At 44.7% G+C, this 17,067-nt stretch overlaps 1 protein-coding gene across 6 annotated transcripts in view; it reads right to left on the bottom strand.

The window, feature by feature from the left end:
• The window catches only part of KCNMA1 (potassium calcium-activated channel subfamily M alpha 1), a 619,222-nt gene that overhangs the window by 318,857 nt on the left and 283,298 nt on the right, over window positions 1-17,067 (bottom strand). For all 6 annotated transcript variants that reach the window (XM_066621009.1, XM_066621008.1, XM_066621007.1 and 3 more), the window contains exon 3: window positions 9,630-9,691. In XM_066621009.1, the coding sequence (XP_066477106.1) occupies window positions 9,630-9,691 (62 nt within the window). The remainder of the gene's footprint in view (window positions 1-9,629; window positions 9,692-17,067) is intronic.

A 17,067-nucleotide genomic window follows, 5' to 3' on the forward strand; every position in this document is an offset into this window, starting at 1 on the left:
AGGACACCCAGGAGCCTGCTGGGTGACTGACCAGCTCCTCTCCTTTTTTTGCAGTCTTCTAAGAGGTAGCAGAAAGGAAAATTAGTGAGCCCCTACTGGAGCATCAAGCATACCCTGAAGGGCTTGGATTCTGTAGGATAGTTCTTCAAGCCTGATCTATGTCAGTGGTTATCAAACTGCATTATGGGAAATGCTGAGGTTCCTTTCAAACATCTTGGGTTTTTTTTTAATGAGGAGTTCAGTAGTGAAGAACTAGCTTCCCTGAATAAAAGTTTGCCAACCACTATCCACTGAAATTTCCAGTTTCAGGAGCTGCAGTAGTTCTGCAGATGAGCAGGACATGGATCCTACAGTTACTCATAGAATCAACGCAAAATCCTTCAAGTATCCCAAGAGGTGCTGGAATCTAGGGTCATTAGTTAATTCTCTGCCCATGTGTTTTGTATGACTGCTACTCCACTGGAGATGAAATCACTGGATAGCTGCTCCTAAGGCAGCTCCTGAGCTCTGCAGCCCTGAACCCACAAATTCCCATCTCTTTCTTCTGCTGGTGATCCACCGAAGGAAAAAATTCATGTCACTGCTGCTGCCTCTGCAGTATTTCTCAGATGTCACTAAAGTATGTATCCCTCCCCTTTAATGGACCAGAAGCAGTCCAGAAGGAGCAAAGCAGAGCAGAACATCCATGTTGAAGCAGTCACTGGGACTCAAGGGAGTAGTTTGGAACCTGCAATAATCAAGTTACTTCATCTCTCTTCCCAGTTTCAGAATTGCACCTCATTGAAGCAACAGATGACTGGGATGCAGCACACTTCAACGTAACAGAAAACTGACAAGCAGACAAGTTTCTGAAGGGAGCGTACACAGTTGGGAAGGCAGAGATTTGTTCCTGCTGTTCCCATGTTCCTGGGGCACGGCTTTTGAGTTCTGATCATATTGGGTACAAAGCTAAAGGGGAAAGAACTCTAAGAGCAAAGGCACAGTATGTGATTTCAAGACTACAATCCTATGCAGACACAGAGAGGAAATTCCCCTTGAACTGGACAGGACTTAACCTGTTGAGAATTGGGTAGCAGGGTTGTAATTTCAAGCCCATTTATTAGACAGTAAGTCCCATTAACCTTAGTGGGACTTGCTTCTCTATAAACATGCCAAAATCACACACGAAGGATTGCACATGTTTATATTTTAGAACTAACTGCTAATATCTTTCCTAACTTCTGATATTCAGAAGTATACACACTGTCTCTCTTGCACTGGAGCTATGAGGAACAACCATGTACAAACCCCATCACTGTGCATTCCTATTAAAATGCACATATGTCAACAAAATTTTTAAAAATGTTTCTGTAAAACCTTCAAGGTCATCTGCTGTGCCCCAGGCCTTGTGTCCAGCAGCTGTTACCAGTAGAAGTAGAGTGTGTGGTTTTGTGGATATAGTGTTTTACCATACAAGCTTTAAAAAAACACAACACTGTCCACACTGGTTCTATGTTCACAGGCTCACTTCAAAACAGGAAGCAGTAGTGTTCAACATGACTGGCCAGTACTCCACACAAACTGAGTGTGGGCCCTAGACATGCTCCGGCTCCTCTGCAGTGTCTTGATATTCTGAGGCAGACATGCAGGGACTTCCAGGAGGATGAGTAAATGCAGAACAGGTTCCCCAAAGGCAAACCACTTGAAAATAACACAGGCCTACAAAATTGAGGGTCAGAAAAGTTTTTCACAAACCTTATGGTGGTTTGATAGGAATTTGGGGTGCTGATTCCAAAAATGGCATCCATTTTGCCCTATCACGTCTAGTTTTGGAGATATAGTATAGCCTCATTAGTGAATGGTTCAAGCAGCTTCCTCATGAGGAAGCTGCTTGAACCATTCACTAAAGAGGCTATGCCATGTCTCCAAAACTAGACATGATAGGGTAAAACGGATGCCATTTTTGGAATCAGCACCCCAAATATACCCAGGAATTGGTGTAACGTTTAAGGAAGCAAAGTTTAACGTTTAAGGAAGGCCTGTGTATTTGGGCATTATGAGGCGGCCTGGATTAAATGACACAGAGTCCTTATGCTGAGCCATATTTCGAAGATCCACAAATAATTCTTTGTTTACTACCAGTGTTACAAATATGTTAGAAGCAGGAAACCCGCCAGAGAAGCGGTTGGCCCTCTGGATGGTGAGGGAGGGAAAGGGGAGATAAAAGGAGACTTAGAGATGGCAGAGAAATTAAATGAGTTCTTTGCATCTGTCTTCACGGCAGAAGACCTCGGGCAGATACCGCTGCCCGAACGGCCCCTCCTGACCGAGGAGTTAAGTCAGATAGAGGTTAAAAGAGAAGATGTTTCAGACCTCATTGATAAATTAAAGATCAATAAGTCACCGGGCCCTGATGGCATACACCCAAGGGTTATTAAGGAATTGAAGAATGAAGTTGCAGATCTCTTGACTAAGGTATGCAACTTGTCCCTCAAAACGGCCACGGTACCAGAAGATTGGAGGATAGCAAATGTCACGCCTATTTTTAAAAAGGGAAAGAGGGGGGACCCGGGAAACTATAGGCCGGTCAGCCTAACATCTATACCGGGTAAGATGGTGGAATGCCTCATCAAAGATAGGATCTCAAAACACATAGACGAACAGGCCTTGCTGAGGGAGAGTCAGCATGGCTTCTGTAAGGGTAAGTCTTGCCTCACGAACCTTATAGAATTCTTTGAAAAGGTCAACAGGCATGTGGATGCGGGAGAACCCGTGGACATTATATATCTGGACTTTCAGAAGGCGTTTGACACGGTCCCTCACCAAAGGCTACTGAAAAAACTCCACAGTCAGGGAATTAGAGGACAGGTCCTCTCGTGGATTGAGAACTGGTTGGAGGCCAGGAAGCAGAGAGTGGGTGTCAATGGGCAATTTTCACAATGGAGAGAGGTGAAAAGCGGTGTGCCCCAAGGATCTGTCCTGGGACCGGTGCTTTTCAACCTCTTCATAAATGACCTGGAGACAGGGTTGAGCAGTGAAGTGGCTAAGTTTGCAGATGACACCAAACTTTTCCGAGTGGTAAAGACCAGAAGTGATTGTGAGGAGCTCCAGAAGGATCTCTCCAGACTGGCAGAATGGGCAGCAAAATGGCAGATGCGCTTCAATGTCAGTAAGTGTAAAGTCATGCACATTGGGGCAAAAAATCAAAACTTTAGATATAGGCTGATGGGTTCTGAGCTGTCTGTGGCAGATCAGGAGAGAGATCTTGGGGTGGTGGTGGACAGGTCGATGAAAGTGTCGACCCAATGTGCGGCAGCAGTGAAGAAGGCCAATTCTATGCTTGGGATCATTAGGAAGGGTATTGAGAACAAAACGGTTAGTATTATAATGCCGTTGTACAAATCTATGGTAAGGCCACACCTGGAGTATTGTGTCCAGTTCTGGTCGCCGCATCTCAAAAAAGACATAGTGGAAATGGAAAAGGTGCAAAAGAGAGCGACTAAGATGATTACGGGGCTGGGGCACCTTCCTTATGAGGAAAGGCTACGGCGTTTGGGCCTCTTCAGCCTAGAAAAGAGACGCTTGAGGGGGGACATGATTGAGACATACAAAATTATGCAGGGGATGGACAGAGTGGATAGGGAGATGCTCTTTACACTCTCACATAATACCAGAACCAGGGGACATCCACTAAAATTGAGTGTTGGGCGGGTTAGGACAGACAAAAGAAAATATTTCTTTACTCAGCGCGTGGTCGGTCTGTGGAACTCCTTGCCACAGGATGTGGTGCTGGCGTCTAGCCTAGACGCCTTTAAAAGGGGATTGGACGAGTTTCTGGAGGAAAAATCCATTATGGGGTACAAGCCATGATGTGTATGCGCAACCTCCTGATTTTAGGAATGGGTTAAGTCAGAATGCCAGATGTAGGGGAGAGCACCAGGATGAGGTCTCTTGTTATCTGGTGTGCTCCCTGGGGCATTTGGTGGGCCGCTGTGAGATACAGGAAGCTGGACTAGATGGGCCTATGGCCTGATCCAGTGGGGCTGTTCTTATGTTCTTATGTTCTTATGTTCTTAGTGTTCACCCAGAAAGGCATCCCCTCATCATCACAACTACACACACACGACCTCTCCACTGTATCACACTGATACTAAGAAGCGTCTATGCTAGAAGACAGTATTCTGTGACTCTTGCAATTGAGACTGCTAGAAGTGATCATTTCTTTGCACTGCTCTTGAAATAATGGAGTAGCAGTCATTGAATATTGAGACCGGGGATGCCATTTGGCTGGTTTTTCAATTGCCAAGGTGCTTTTTCCCCCTTTCCTTTTTGCATTCTAATTTTTGCTCTGAGCATGCCCCAGAAAGAAGGCCTCTATTTATAGCTACCCTGGAATCATATTTAAAATTAATGTTTTGCTATTTTCTGTTGAAAGACAGCATAGAGTCTTCAGATGACACAGTAACTGAAAGTAGCTAAATTCAGGTAGCTCTCACACCAAGAATGAATGATTAAGGAGAATTAGGAAGAGTATGGGTTCTTGAGTAAACTGGAGACCCAATTGAATCAGGCCCCATTACTTGTCTGCCAGTCTCCCTCTTTCTAAATTTAACCTTTCAAGGGAGACTCAGTACTATGGAAATAATGATCTTTAGCATCACTCCGGCAAGTACAGGAAATACAGTTCTCAATGCTTCTCTGTGTCAGTGGATGCTCTCAATCATACTCACTGGACTTACACAAAAGGACATATGTTTGGGAACAGGAAAACTGGTGGAGAAGAATGGCACATTATTATGTACCTTCAGTACCTTCAGAACTGAGCCCAAACTTCAGAGTGGTTTGGGTTTGATTTGGAACACGTTCAAGCAGGGAATACATTCATATTCCAATACACTCTTTTCTGAGATTTAGCAGCACTGAAATGTTACTGAAATGCCTGATTGAATTCCTGATAAATGGAATTCTCCTTGAAGACAATGAGCTTCTTAACACTACCTGAAGGTCATCCTGTACAGCACTAGAATGGGTGCAAATTAGTCAATATTCTATTCCTAGTTAGCAGCCCAAGTCTATAGGTATTTAGACTTCCTATACAGGCTCTTTATTCAGCATGCTCCCACGTCATTGCCTTCTCTCTCTCCCAGTGGCATAGCTAAGGCGGTGCAGGGGGTAGCAATTGCACCAGGCAACAAGCTTTAGGGGACAACAAGCTTAGCCTGACACTAGCAGCCAAAATTGTGAGAATCTTGGTATGCACAAATAATACCATCATGTTATATATATGGCCCCACATTCATGCATCCTCTATTCATAGATTCAGTTATCTGCGGTTCAGGTCTGGGATTTCCCCAGCACATGCCCCATCTGGAGGGCCTTCTGAGCTCAACTATAGAAATAACACAAGAAATCGGAGAAACCAGAAGTGATTTTTAAATGCCTTATAAGCGATTAAAAACATCACTTCCAGTTTCTCTGTGAAACCACAAGTCACGTTATTTCTATAGCTGAGCTCCGACTAAGCTTGGCAGAGGCCAGGGACAGACATCCTTGGCCTCTGCTGAGCTCAGAAGCCCCTCTGGTGGCAAGCGGAGCAGGCCTCCCCTTGCCTCCAGGGGGGTGCCCCCCTTGGACCGAGGAGACAGGCAGTCTCAATCTGTATTCATGGTTTCAGCAACCCACGGGGAGTTCCAAAATGGAACCCCTGCGGATAAATGGGCACACCTGTATATCATTGGAAAGGTAATTTAATGCAGAATGCAATGTAACAAACCCATTGGAATATCTTTATTCTATCTAAAATTATGACCAATTAACCAGAAAATGAAAACACAACTGCCTTATGAAGCAAAAAGTGGATTTCTTAACTCAAAACTGACCTATGAAATTGATTGTTCTGAGATCCAATGAGATGTTATGATGATACAGCAAGGAGCCAATATGGTAGCAATATGAGCCAGCTATTATTTCCATGTATCATAATACAGTTACCCTGTTAACTGGGTGAAGAGGCACTTTTTCAAGTGGTCTCCCTCTTACATTTAGTAGGGGGAGAATAACCATCCCTCTTCACACCAGAAGTCTCTCTCACCAATAAGGGAAGGGACACACTTTTTATTTATTTATTTAATTAAATTTGATTTTGTTGTGGAGAGGGAGGACTACAAAATCTTCTTTGCCCCAGGTAGCTGATAGATGCCTTAGCTATGCCAGTGGATGGGGGTAGGAGGATGGGGGTAGGAGGATGGGGGTAGGAGGTGGGGTTTCCCCCCAATTTTCACTTTAAGGCTGGACGTGACATCACTTATGGGGCACCATTTTGAGCTCAGCACTGGGCTACACAATCATTAGCTGTGCCACTGCTCTCTCCTTCCCTTTTGAAATTGTTCAGTCTCCAAAGCTTATGGCACTTCAGCATCTTCCTATATGCATTAAGGGGTATTTAGTATTTTCAGGTCTTAGAACCTGAATTGCTAGTTTCTGGGCATATGCCCATGTTGTATGGTTGTAATGTTACAAGTATGTAAGGGGGATCCTCTCTCTTCACATCAAACATGGATTAGGGTAACATGCTTTACTTGAAGTTGTCCTTGAAGATAGCCTGGAAATGCAAACTTGTCCAGAATGCAGCAACCTGTATCCTGTCCAGTGTCCACTAATCTGACTAGACTATTCTAGAACATTACCATTGGCAATTGGTTGTCTGTATGTATCCAGGTCTGATGCGAAGTGCTAGTTGCTACCTGTACAGCCCTACACGGCTTAGAACTTGATGCTACCTGCTTTTTGCCTTGCACAGCAGCCTAAAGGATATCACTGAAACTACATTCAACAGTACAGGGTCATTCACACATTATTTTGGAAGTTATCATTTCTACAGCCAACCCCAATACCCTGACAAATGTATTTGCATGAGTCACATGTTTCCAATACAAATTATTACATTCACATCTAAAGCACTGAAAAACATTGGACATGATCCAGCCAAGTTGAAGCACTTCATGTCTCACTGACTTCAGGAGGAAAATGAACCACCTGCTTAAATCTCTCCCAGTGAAATCAATAGGACTTGAAACTGATTAATGGGGTGGATTGTACCCATAATGTGTAATAAGGTCAAAATGTCCAAACTGGTGCACATTCGTCTAGATTAGGGGTCTCTAAACTTTATGGCCAGAGGGCCACATCAAATATCTGGCATAGTGCCGAGGTCTGGAAAAATAAACACATTTTAAATATAAAATTTTAATACAGGCTCAGAAAGCCTAAGGCCTTCGGACAGCCCAAAAACATCACTTCTACTTTTTCAGGAAAACCAGGAAGTGATGCTTTTTTAGGCCTTTAGAAGGCATTCTGAGAGGAAGTGTGTGGCCTTCCTGGCCCTAAGAACACCCTCCAGATGCAAATGGAGCACAACTCTGGTCACATTTGGATGAGCAGGCCACAGGCTTGCAGGGGACTAGAGGTTGGTCATGGGCCAGACAGAGGCTCGCCACAGGTTGCATCTGGCCCCCGGGCCAGGGTTTGGAGACCCCTGATCTAGATAGCTAAAGTGGTGGGCATTTATTCTATAAAAATCATGACCACAGCTGATCATTTTGTGGGTGGAGCTGCAAATATTAGCAGAATCAATGAGAAATTCTAATCACAGAAGTGTACATCAAGATATGATAATCATTTCTATCAGTGAACTATAAAAAGGCATTGTGATGAAACCTTGGAATCTTTGACACGGGTATCACAATATGACCCCACAAACCATCACTACCAGTTGAAGAGTGTTAGATAATTTCCCAGATGCTGCATCCCTCAAAGGACTTATGGCCCAATCCTATTCAGGACTGAGCCGGCACATCTGTGGGTGTAAGACAAAGGGACATTGTTCCGCTGTTGTAAGATGGCTGTCAAAGGTGCATACTGCGCACCGCCAGCAACCATTTTGAGCACACTGTTGCAACTGGTGGAATTGCAGGAGGCCTGCCGCAGGACCAGCACAGGTATGTGTGATGGTGGCAGGGCAGAATGGACCTGTGAGGGGGAGGAATGGGGGTTACCTTGGGTGGGGGAGAGGGTGAAGAGGGGGGCAGGCTGGGGGCAGTATCAGTGGCACTTGAATGCACCAATATTCTAACCTTGTCCATCTATCTCCTTTACCACTGCCATTACATGCTGCCATTACATGCCATTACATGCTGGGCAGCCCTAACATGCAATTCTAACTTGCACTGGAGCAGGCGGGCCAGTATACGTGCACTGTATCCAGCATAAGTTTCAGGCAGCCAGAGGCAAGGGGAAATGTTATCCCAAGGAGAGCCACTGCAGTTCCAATGGGGCTACTCAGATCCATGCCACCTCTGGAGGTGGCGCAAATCCAAGCAGCCTGGGTCTGCCCTGGGCCACCTAGAAATGGGGTCAGAATTTGGCATAACTGCCGGGTCCTGGCCCCGCCTCTCGCTCACTGCCCACTCACCCCAAAACACATCCCTCCTGTCTCCTCCCCACTCCTGCACCAGCTGAGGTCAGCTGACACAAATCTATCTTTCCAGGGGTCTGTGTTGGTGCAGGGAGGCGGGCGTGCGTCCTTGTGCCAGCCTCCCTCCTTTCCCAGTGGCGCAAAAGTGCTTTACAGCACAGCGCAAGGGATCTGCCTTGGCCCATCTCATTTTTAGGATTGCACCCTTGAATTTATAAATAGTAAGCATATGTCTGAGAAGACCCATGGTGGCAGTGGAGGCTTTCACCCGGGTAAGCAAGCAAAAGTTCACAAACAAGGATACCTTTCTGGCTCCCACCACCACCACAGACACAGCATATGCTCTGTGTTGTGCCCAGTTGCATCAGTGGGGGGGGGGGGTGAGGATTTGGGTAGGATTGGGCTGTGAGTGACTACTTCAGTAAGTCACCATGGAAGAATATATCAGCAGCATTTCATGAGCTATTGCGAGCATTTGGGGACAAACTAGAATATTAGCTAAATGCACAGGTGCTACTGAAAAGTATCTGCTTCTTTCATGAAAAAGTCCAGCCACACTTCTTTGTGTTATGAAGTCACTATGTTCAGTGCTCACTACTCTCACTCTATGTAGAAAATAGTAGCATCACAACTTTATTCTACTAGATATTGGGGGGGGGGGCGTATGGCAGGCAGGGGAAGTGACATCAAAAGCACAGTGGCTATTTTCAAAGGTAGTACTGCATTTGCCAGCTTTGTCCTCAGCAGATATACACATACAGTGATTCTCAGTGATATATATTTCTAGGGATCTGGTCTCCTTTCTTGTCATACTGTACTCCTGTTTTTGACATGAGCAAATATTTAACCTACTGACTTAAAGAACAGAATTTGTCTGAGATATGCATATTCTGAAACCAGAGCAGTTACTTTTTCCTCCCTCACTCTCTCCTTTCTCATCATAAAATATGATACATGAAAGTATGCCAAAATTACAAAAGAGCTTTCCCCATATCTTTGAAGCCAAATCTTGGAGACTGTGCAGTATTTTAATGTGTTTTTTTTCCCCATCTCTTGTTGTACACAGGTGATGAGTACAAAGCTTTGAGCTGAAGTAGATGAATGGAGTAATTTAAAGTCTCATAATTGCTTTGCGGGGGGGGAGGGGGAGAGACAGGAAATGTATTAGAATACTCACTTCGACGAATCTATGAAGTATATTACAAGAGCACCAATACTAAGAGCGAAGACTAAGACAACCTGCAAAAAAAAAATAAAAAAAATGCCATCACTTTACAGGGTACAGCTGAAGCACTCATTGTTCAAACAAACAAAAACGAGAGGGAAAAATAATACATCAAATATCATAGTTTCATTTTAATTGCCTTCTGGTTTACCCAAAACAAGAATTGGGCTTGCAGGGCTTGAACAAGCTGAGGACCATCCTGAAAATATCTACATCCAGAGATAGCCAAACACATTTGGGTGCCTGAGCCAGAAAATCCAGATGGTGCCACCTTCAGTGGTAAAAACATCATCATCATCATCATCAAAAAATAAGGCTAACAATTTACTGCTTAATGGTACCCCCCCCAAAACCTGCCATCTAAAGAAATCTGCCTCACCCTCCTTAGCCCATTATGTATCACTTACACATCTCTCACATAAAGAGACTCCTGCCTCAGACAGGAATCCTATACAGCACCTCCTGGGAGTAATAACCACTGAACACAATGGCGCTGACTTCTGAGTAGATATGTATAGGATTGTGCTATTAGTTATTGCACAAAAGTGGACATATAGTAAAAGACCAGAAAAAAATGGGTCAGAAAAATAAGGAATGTGACAATAGTGAGTAAACCAGTAACTATTATTAAGATGCAGCTCAGGAATATCAGAGCTAGAATTAACTTTGTGACTGTAAAATTGTATTATATTGAGGGGGGAAAAATCCCTATAAATATTCACATACACATATATCATTAAGGAAGTACAGGTGTCCCCCGATATCCAAGGGGGTTTCATTCTGGAACACCCTACAGTTAACTGAAGTTGTGGATACCAGGAAACGCTCCCCACTCTTTGGAGGCCAGGGGAGGTCAGCTACTCTTGCCTCCAGAGGGTCCTCTGAGCCCAACAGTTAAAAAAAGAAAATGCTACTTTGGGTTTCTCCATGAAACTGGAAGTGACGTTTTTGTTGTTGTTGTTGGCAACCTTCAGTCTCGAGAGACTATAGTATTGTGCTCTGAATGGTGGTTCTGGAACAGCGTCTAGTGTGGCTGAAAAGGCCGATTTGGGAGTGATAATCCCTTCCACACTGGGAGCAAGTGCAGTCTGTCCCTGGCCTGTCTCTCTGGCTATGGGCCTTCCTTCTTTGCCTCTTTGCTTCAGTCTGTTGGACAAGTGTCTCCTCAAACTGGGAAAGGCCATGCTGCACAGCCTGCCTCCAAGCGGGCCGCTCAGAGGTCAGGGTTTCCCACCTGTTGAGGTCCACTCCTAAGGCCTTCAGATCCCTCTTGCAGATGTCCTTGTATCGCAGCTGTGGTCTACCTGTAGGGTGCTTTCCTTGCACGAGTTCTCTATAGAGGAGATCCTTTGGGATCCGGCCATCATCCATTCTCACGACATGGCCGAGCCAACGCAGGCATCTCTGTTTCAGCAGTGCATACTTGCTAGGGATTCCAGCTTGTTCCAGGACTGAATACTCAGAATAAGTTTTTAATGCCCTATAAAGCATTAGGAGGTGCTCCAGTGCTTCCCAGGGCCTCCCGGTGCTTTGTAAGGCATTAAAAACATCGCTTCCAGTTTCATGGAGAAAATGGAAGCAGCTTTTTTTTAAAAAAAGAAAAAACAAAAACTGTTGGGCTGTGTCTGAGCCCAGCAGAGGTACAGATGGACACTTGAGGCCTCTGCTAGGCTCAGAAGACCCTCCGGAGTTGAAGGGGTGTGTGCAGGGGGGCCCCGCAGACCTGATCTGTGGATAAGTGAATCTGCAGATATAAGGGCCACCCTGTATCTGATTTATAAGAATTATTTGGCTCAAAGATATACATAGTAATACACAGATCCGAACACAAAGCCTGATGCATGGATGGAAAACTTGCAAAAGGTTACCAATTTTTGTCACGCTGAGGAAGGAAGACAGGATCCTGTCTGCACCTTTCAAATTGCCAGCTGAGCCAATGGCACAGACACATCATCATCGGTGTTGATCGGTGACAAATTTCACCAGCCAGTGAGAGCTTTGCAGGACACATATACCTCTTCCTAAAGCAACCTGCTTGTTACAAGGGGTTCTGTGGACATTCTACCTTCTGTTGCTCACCCAAAAGGGACCATCCCCATCATAGGAATATATGCCATATACAGGGAGAACAAGACTCAAAGAGACACAGAGACATGAGTTGTGACTGCAACGGTGTTGATTTTGAGGGAAAATGTACAGAGGCGGAAGGAGGAAGGGGTTGCTGTTGGGGGACCGACAGGCCTTTGTCCTAGGGCTAAGCTTCTCTGCTTTAGTATCGTTCAATTCATGTAGTGAGTTATTCTGGTGGGTTCACAAGGAGGCTCCTAATCTGGTTCTCAGAATGGCTCTGCTGGGGCATGCTGGTCTGCCCCTGGGGCAAAAGTCCAGGATGGGGCTGGCTCTGGGGGATGAGGGAGTTATCTCATAGTGAAAGGACTCTGGGGCTCCTGGACCTCCCTCTCTAGCCTTCTTCCTCCTTTTCTCTCTTTCTCAGGTGCCCCCCTCCAGCCTTCTTCCCTTCCCTTCTCTTCTTTACATACCTCTGCCTCATCCTCTCCTTTTTTATCTTGGCTCCTGCACAATGAGGTCCCAAACGTCCTCACTGCCTCTCTCCCAACTGTACTTCTTGTCCAGTCCCATTTCTTGCACCGACTCTTTCTTTGTTTCTTCTCTTTCCAGCTTTCTCACTCTTACCCTGCTCTGAGCCTTTCCCTCATCCTTTTGAACCCCGTCACACTCAGCTTGTCCTCCAATCAGTGGAACCATGGCTGGCTACATTGCCTGCCAGCTCCTGCAAAGCTTTTTAGCCCAGCCCAAAGTTGATATTGTCACCAGGGGAAGAATGTTGAAGTCCTGTTCGGCAGCTGCTCCTTGCAGTTTTCTTTCCTGCTGTGGCCCGCAGGCTCGCAACAAGCAGAGTGGCATAAAGCAAATGCTTTTCAGAACACAGGTCCCAGGTTCATTCCTGCAGCCTCCCTGGATAAAAGATCTGAGACAGCAGGACTGGGAAAGAATCCTTTCTTGAGTCCTTACAGTGCTATTGCAGTGAAAGAAGATAACTATAAGCCTTAGTGGACCATTGTTAAAGGCAGCTCCTTGTAGCTTACGTATCTCATAGACATCAGGACGAAATCTGACAGTTGTATACATCTCTGACATGTTGTTTCCTGCTAGCTTGCTGAGGCTGAAAAGCAGCTTCACAGCCTAGAGCAATGTAAATCAATATTATATGTGCAGAAAGAAGTAATGGAAATAAAACCTAAAGGGAAATACTGTTCAGGGTGATTAAAAATTGCAAACGTCTTATCAATCTATGCCTCATTTTGACAAATCCCTTTAACATGAGGGGTCTTATACCCACACACACACACACACACACACACACACACACCCATATCTAAAGATTTCAACTCTATTCCATAAATTATCTGGATGTAGATAATTGCTTAGCTAAGTCAACCATGCAGGAAAGCCACTCAGTCAAATGTACATTTTCTGTTTCATTTACTGATTGAATAAGGAACATGTTTAAAAAATTGGTGGTTTTCTTTTCCTTGCAGTAGTATACGAGTATTATAAATAATCCAGGAAGAGTTCTGGGGAAATTGGAGAAAAACTTCCTGAAGAACACTGAGGTTTAGTGGCAACAATATCTACCTAGATTGCATCAGTCAGACTGGCTCAGAAACATTAGCCAAGATTTTTCTCAAAAAATCCCCCCCCCCAAAAATCAACCTATTTGTCTGAGCCAATCTAAATTTAAACCTCAACACCACCGTCCTGCTCTCTCCCCCTTTCCTTTAAGCCAGAGCTTCTCAAACTGGGGCGTCGCAACGCCCCAGCCTAAGGGCCCTGGACTCTTTCCCCTGAATGGGAGGGGACAGGGGGAGGCAGCAACGCAATCCCCAGGATCATGCCGCTAAGGGGGCTGCAGGGACTGGCATTTACTTACCAGTCCCTGTTGCAGCCTCCCAGGAGCGCAGGGAGCCCCGCGCAATCCTCCGCAGGGCTCCCCAGGCATCTGAAAGTGAAAGTTGATTGATCGCGCCCCACTTTTGCAGAGGCGGGGCGCAATTGCTCCACTTTCACTCTCTACAGCATGGGGAGCTGTAGAAGAAATGGCAAAGGAAGATCAAATCCTCTGTTTGCCTTCTAATTTCTGAAGCTCTCTAGTTAGTGGAAAATCTGCAAGAATAAGTCCCCGCACTCCTGGGAGGCTGCTGCAGGGACTGGTAAGTAAATGCTGGTCCTTGAAGCTCCCTTAGTGATGCGATCCTGGGGATCGCGTTGCTGCCTTCCCCACACCCCTGCTGCCTTCCCTGCTCCCACGCGGGCACTTAGTGCAGTCCTCAAACTCCCTGAGAGTTGGAGAACCTCAGCTTTAAGCACTTATATCAGTGGTTCCTAAACCGTTTAGCACTGGGTCCCACTTTTTAAAATGACATCTATTGGGACCCACTTACGTTTATGAGACTTTAGAAAAGGTCTAGAAAGAAACAATATTTTTATTTATTTGTTTGTGAGCAATAATATTTTTATTTATATCCGTATTTACAAATCTCAATCCATTTCTCATAACGAGGCACCACCTGTCATTGATGGACTTGGTAAAAAAGACAGAAGAAAAAAGACCCTCCAACATTTATCTCCCTATATCTACACATGCTTGCAAACTGCAGGGGCTGAGCTGTTTGCAGGGTATCTTATAGTTAGCAGCAATCTTATTTTTGATTGGCTTGAGGCAAGTATTTATCCGATTTTATCCATCAACCATGCTTTCATTGGAGGCTCTGCTCAGTGCTACAAGACCCACCAAAAATTGAGTTGCGACCCACCTGTAGGTCATGACCCACAGTTTGGGAACCCGACTGACATCCTTGAAACACTTATTTATCCGAGTGGTAGCAGCAGTGCCCTGACTATGAGAAGGAAAGAGGAAAGGAGAATAGTCTTTCCCTCCTTCCCTCTCTGGTGCACTGGTAGTTCTGGTGCACATTCCCAAGGCATACAATGGCTGAATAGCATAATAGTAGGAAACAAACATGGCATGTGTTTGTATAAAGTAGCTCCCCATATGGCTATTGCAATTTCAGTCATACTAGTGCAGTTTTCTTTGGGGGGTTGAAAGCTAGTTTGACTAAAATCATTGCAGCCACATGGAAGAAACCCTAAACTCACTCACACGGAGCTCACATAGATTTGTTTTCAAGCAACTAGCACCACACAGTACAATTTGTCACATTCAAATTCAGCCTAGAACAGCTCAACTTCCCAAAGGATTCTGCTTATTAAGTCTGAGGAAAGAGTGAGGTAGCAGACACACATCACTGGGCCCAACCCTCCCCTTTAAGTTTCCTTCTCTTTCTTGAATCTCTTTCCTGTAACAGTTTTCTTCCATTCATTCATTTTTAATAATTACATGCATGCAGTCCAGAATATATTTCTCACCATTGTAAAAGGGTAGCATATGTGGCTCAGAATGGCGTACATGGGACTCTCTAATTTTATCTTCCCAACAACCTTGTGATGTAGGTAGGCCAAGAACAGCTTGTTCCTTACTAACCCTTTCCACAGACTTTCTCTCCTCCCATTGCTCCTGTTTGGAGAGTGCCCATAGGACTCTTCCTCTTGTACAGTTTTTTACAATCCTCTGGAGTGGATGTCAACTCAGAACTTTACAACACTGCCATCACACTCCTGAATATATTTACTCATTGACATTGATGGAACTTACTTAAGTGTGTGTGCTTAGAAACCGAGGCCTGAATAATTTCTGAACACACTGTCACAGAGCAATCTTGCAGCAAGACAAGATGGGAAATAATTAGCAGTTAATTCCCCAAAGAGAAGGAGGAAACAAAGGACTCAGAAGCTCTGTACTTCAAACCATCATTCAGCTGTGTAATAGAACTTTCTGAAGTGGGGATAACAGTTATTATATATGGTACACTGAAGCTCTGCACAGTCCACAGAAAAGCTAACTAGACCTTGTGTTGTGTTGTTTTCGTCCGACGAGCAAAAAACAATTACTTGGTTTGCAACTTCTCAGTACTGTGCATGTCAGCTGAGTTAGAGTGATTCACAACAATTCATAAAAATCCAAACTGCTACCAGATTCAGTCATCTTCATATCCAGATTTGGATACTCAACAGAGTCCTTTGAATCTAATTTTAGGCCCCCGTTTGAATATTGGTTTACTAATCATTCTGATAGGGTAGACAGTTCTTGCAGAATTTGAAGCACCCATTCAATCCACAAGATCAGATTAAATAAAAGAGAAGAAGAATACTCCGTTGTATAGAAACAGTTCACTGAACCCAGTGCAAACTGATTTAAGTGGTACCTCAGTAAGAACGAGGATGCTGCTCATGTCACTGCTCCCAGGTCATTAAGGTCATGTATAAAACTATCTGCCTACAAAATTGATGCTTCACAAGTATGCATTCTGGTGAGATCACACTGGCAGTGGATTTATTATTATACAGGCAGGCAAGCACAGGAACAGTGTGAGGGACAGACAGGCACAATGTCAGGTACTAACTTTTTTCTTCCAGGGAAGGTAACAAACAGCAGCTTGGGAGAACGGTGTCACTTTGATTAGAAAAATGGTGTGTAGGGTGAAAGGATTAAGCATGCACAACACACACACCCCAGGCCCAATTCTATCTTCTCTCCCAAAACACCTGCTTCCCGAAATACCTGCATCTGATCTATTGGTCCCATAGATAGGCCTAATCCTATTGAACTTTCCAGAGCTGATGCAGCTGCAATGCAACCCCAAGATAAGGGAACAAATGTGGGAGGCCTCCATGACTCTTCCCCTCCCCAAACTGCAGGATGCAACGCATGCCCCGTTCACATGACTGCATCAGCACTGAAAAGTCAGAGAGGATTGGGCCTTAAATCTGAAATGTGGAGTGTATGCGCAACCTCCTGATTTTAGAAATGGGCTATGTCAGAAGGCCAGATGCAAGGGAGGGCACCGGGATGAGGTCTCTTGTTATCTGGTGTGCTCCCTGGGGCATTTGGCGGGCCGCTGTGAGATACAGGAAGCTGGACTAGATGGGTCTATGGCCTGATCCAGTGGGGCTGTTCTTATGTAACTTGGCAAAACTTTCTAGTCTTAAGAAAGACTGGGTTTAAATCCTGGATATAAAAAAAAAAAAAAAAAAAATCTCAGTCAGTGCAGCATTCCAGTGATATTTAGATGAAGTTTTCACAATACATTTCTTGTTCATGTGAACTGTTCCGGATGAGCATACTTAAATCAGTGCCACTCCTATGTATGTGAACCAAACATAAGCCTCTCTTATTTCAGTGTACTTACAATTCAGCCTTAATGCATGATCTGTGTGTTTAGGAACATGGCCAGATTAGTGAACCCTGTAG

Source organism: Tiliqua scincoides, chromosome 3 (genome assembly GCF_035046505.1).
Source record: "Tiliqua scincoides isolate rTilSci1 chromosome 3, rTilSci1.hap2, whole genome shotgun sequence".
Taxonomy (NCBI): domain Eukaryota; kingdom Metazoa; phylum Chordata; class Lepidosauria; order Squamata; family Scincidae; genus Tiliqua; species Tiliqua scincoides.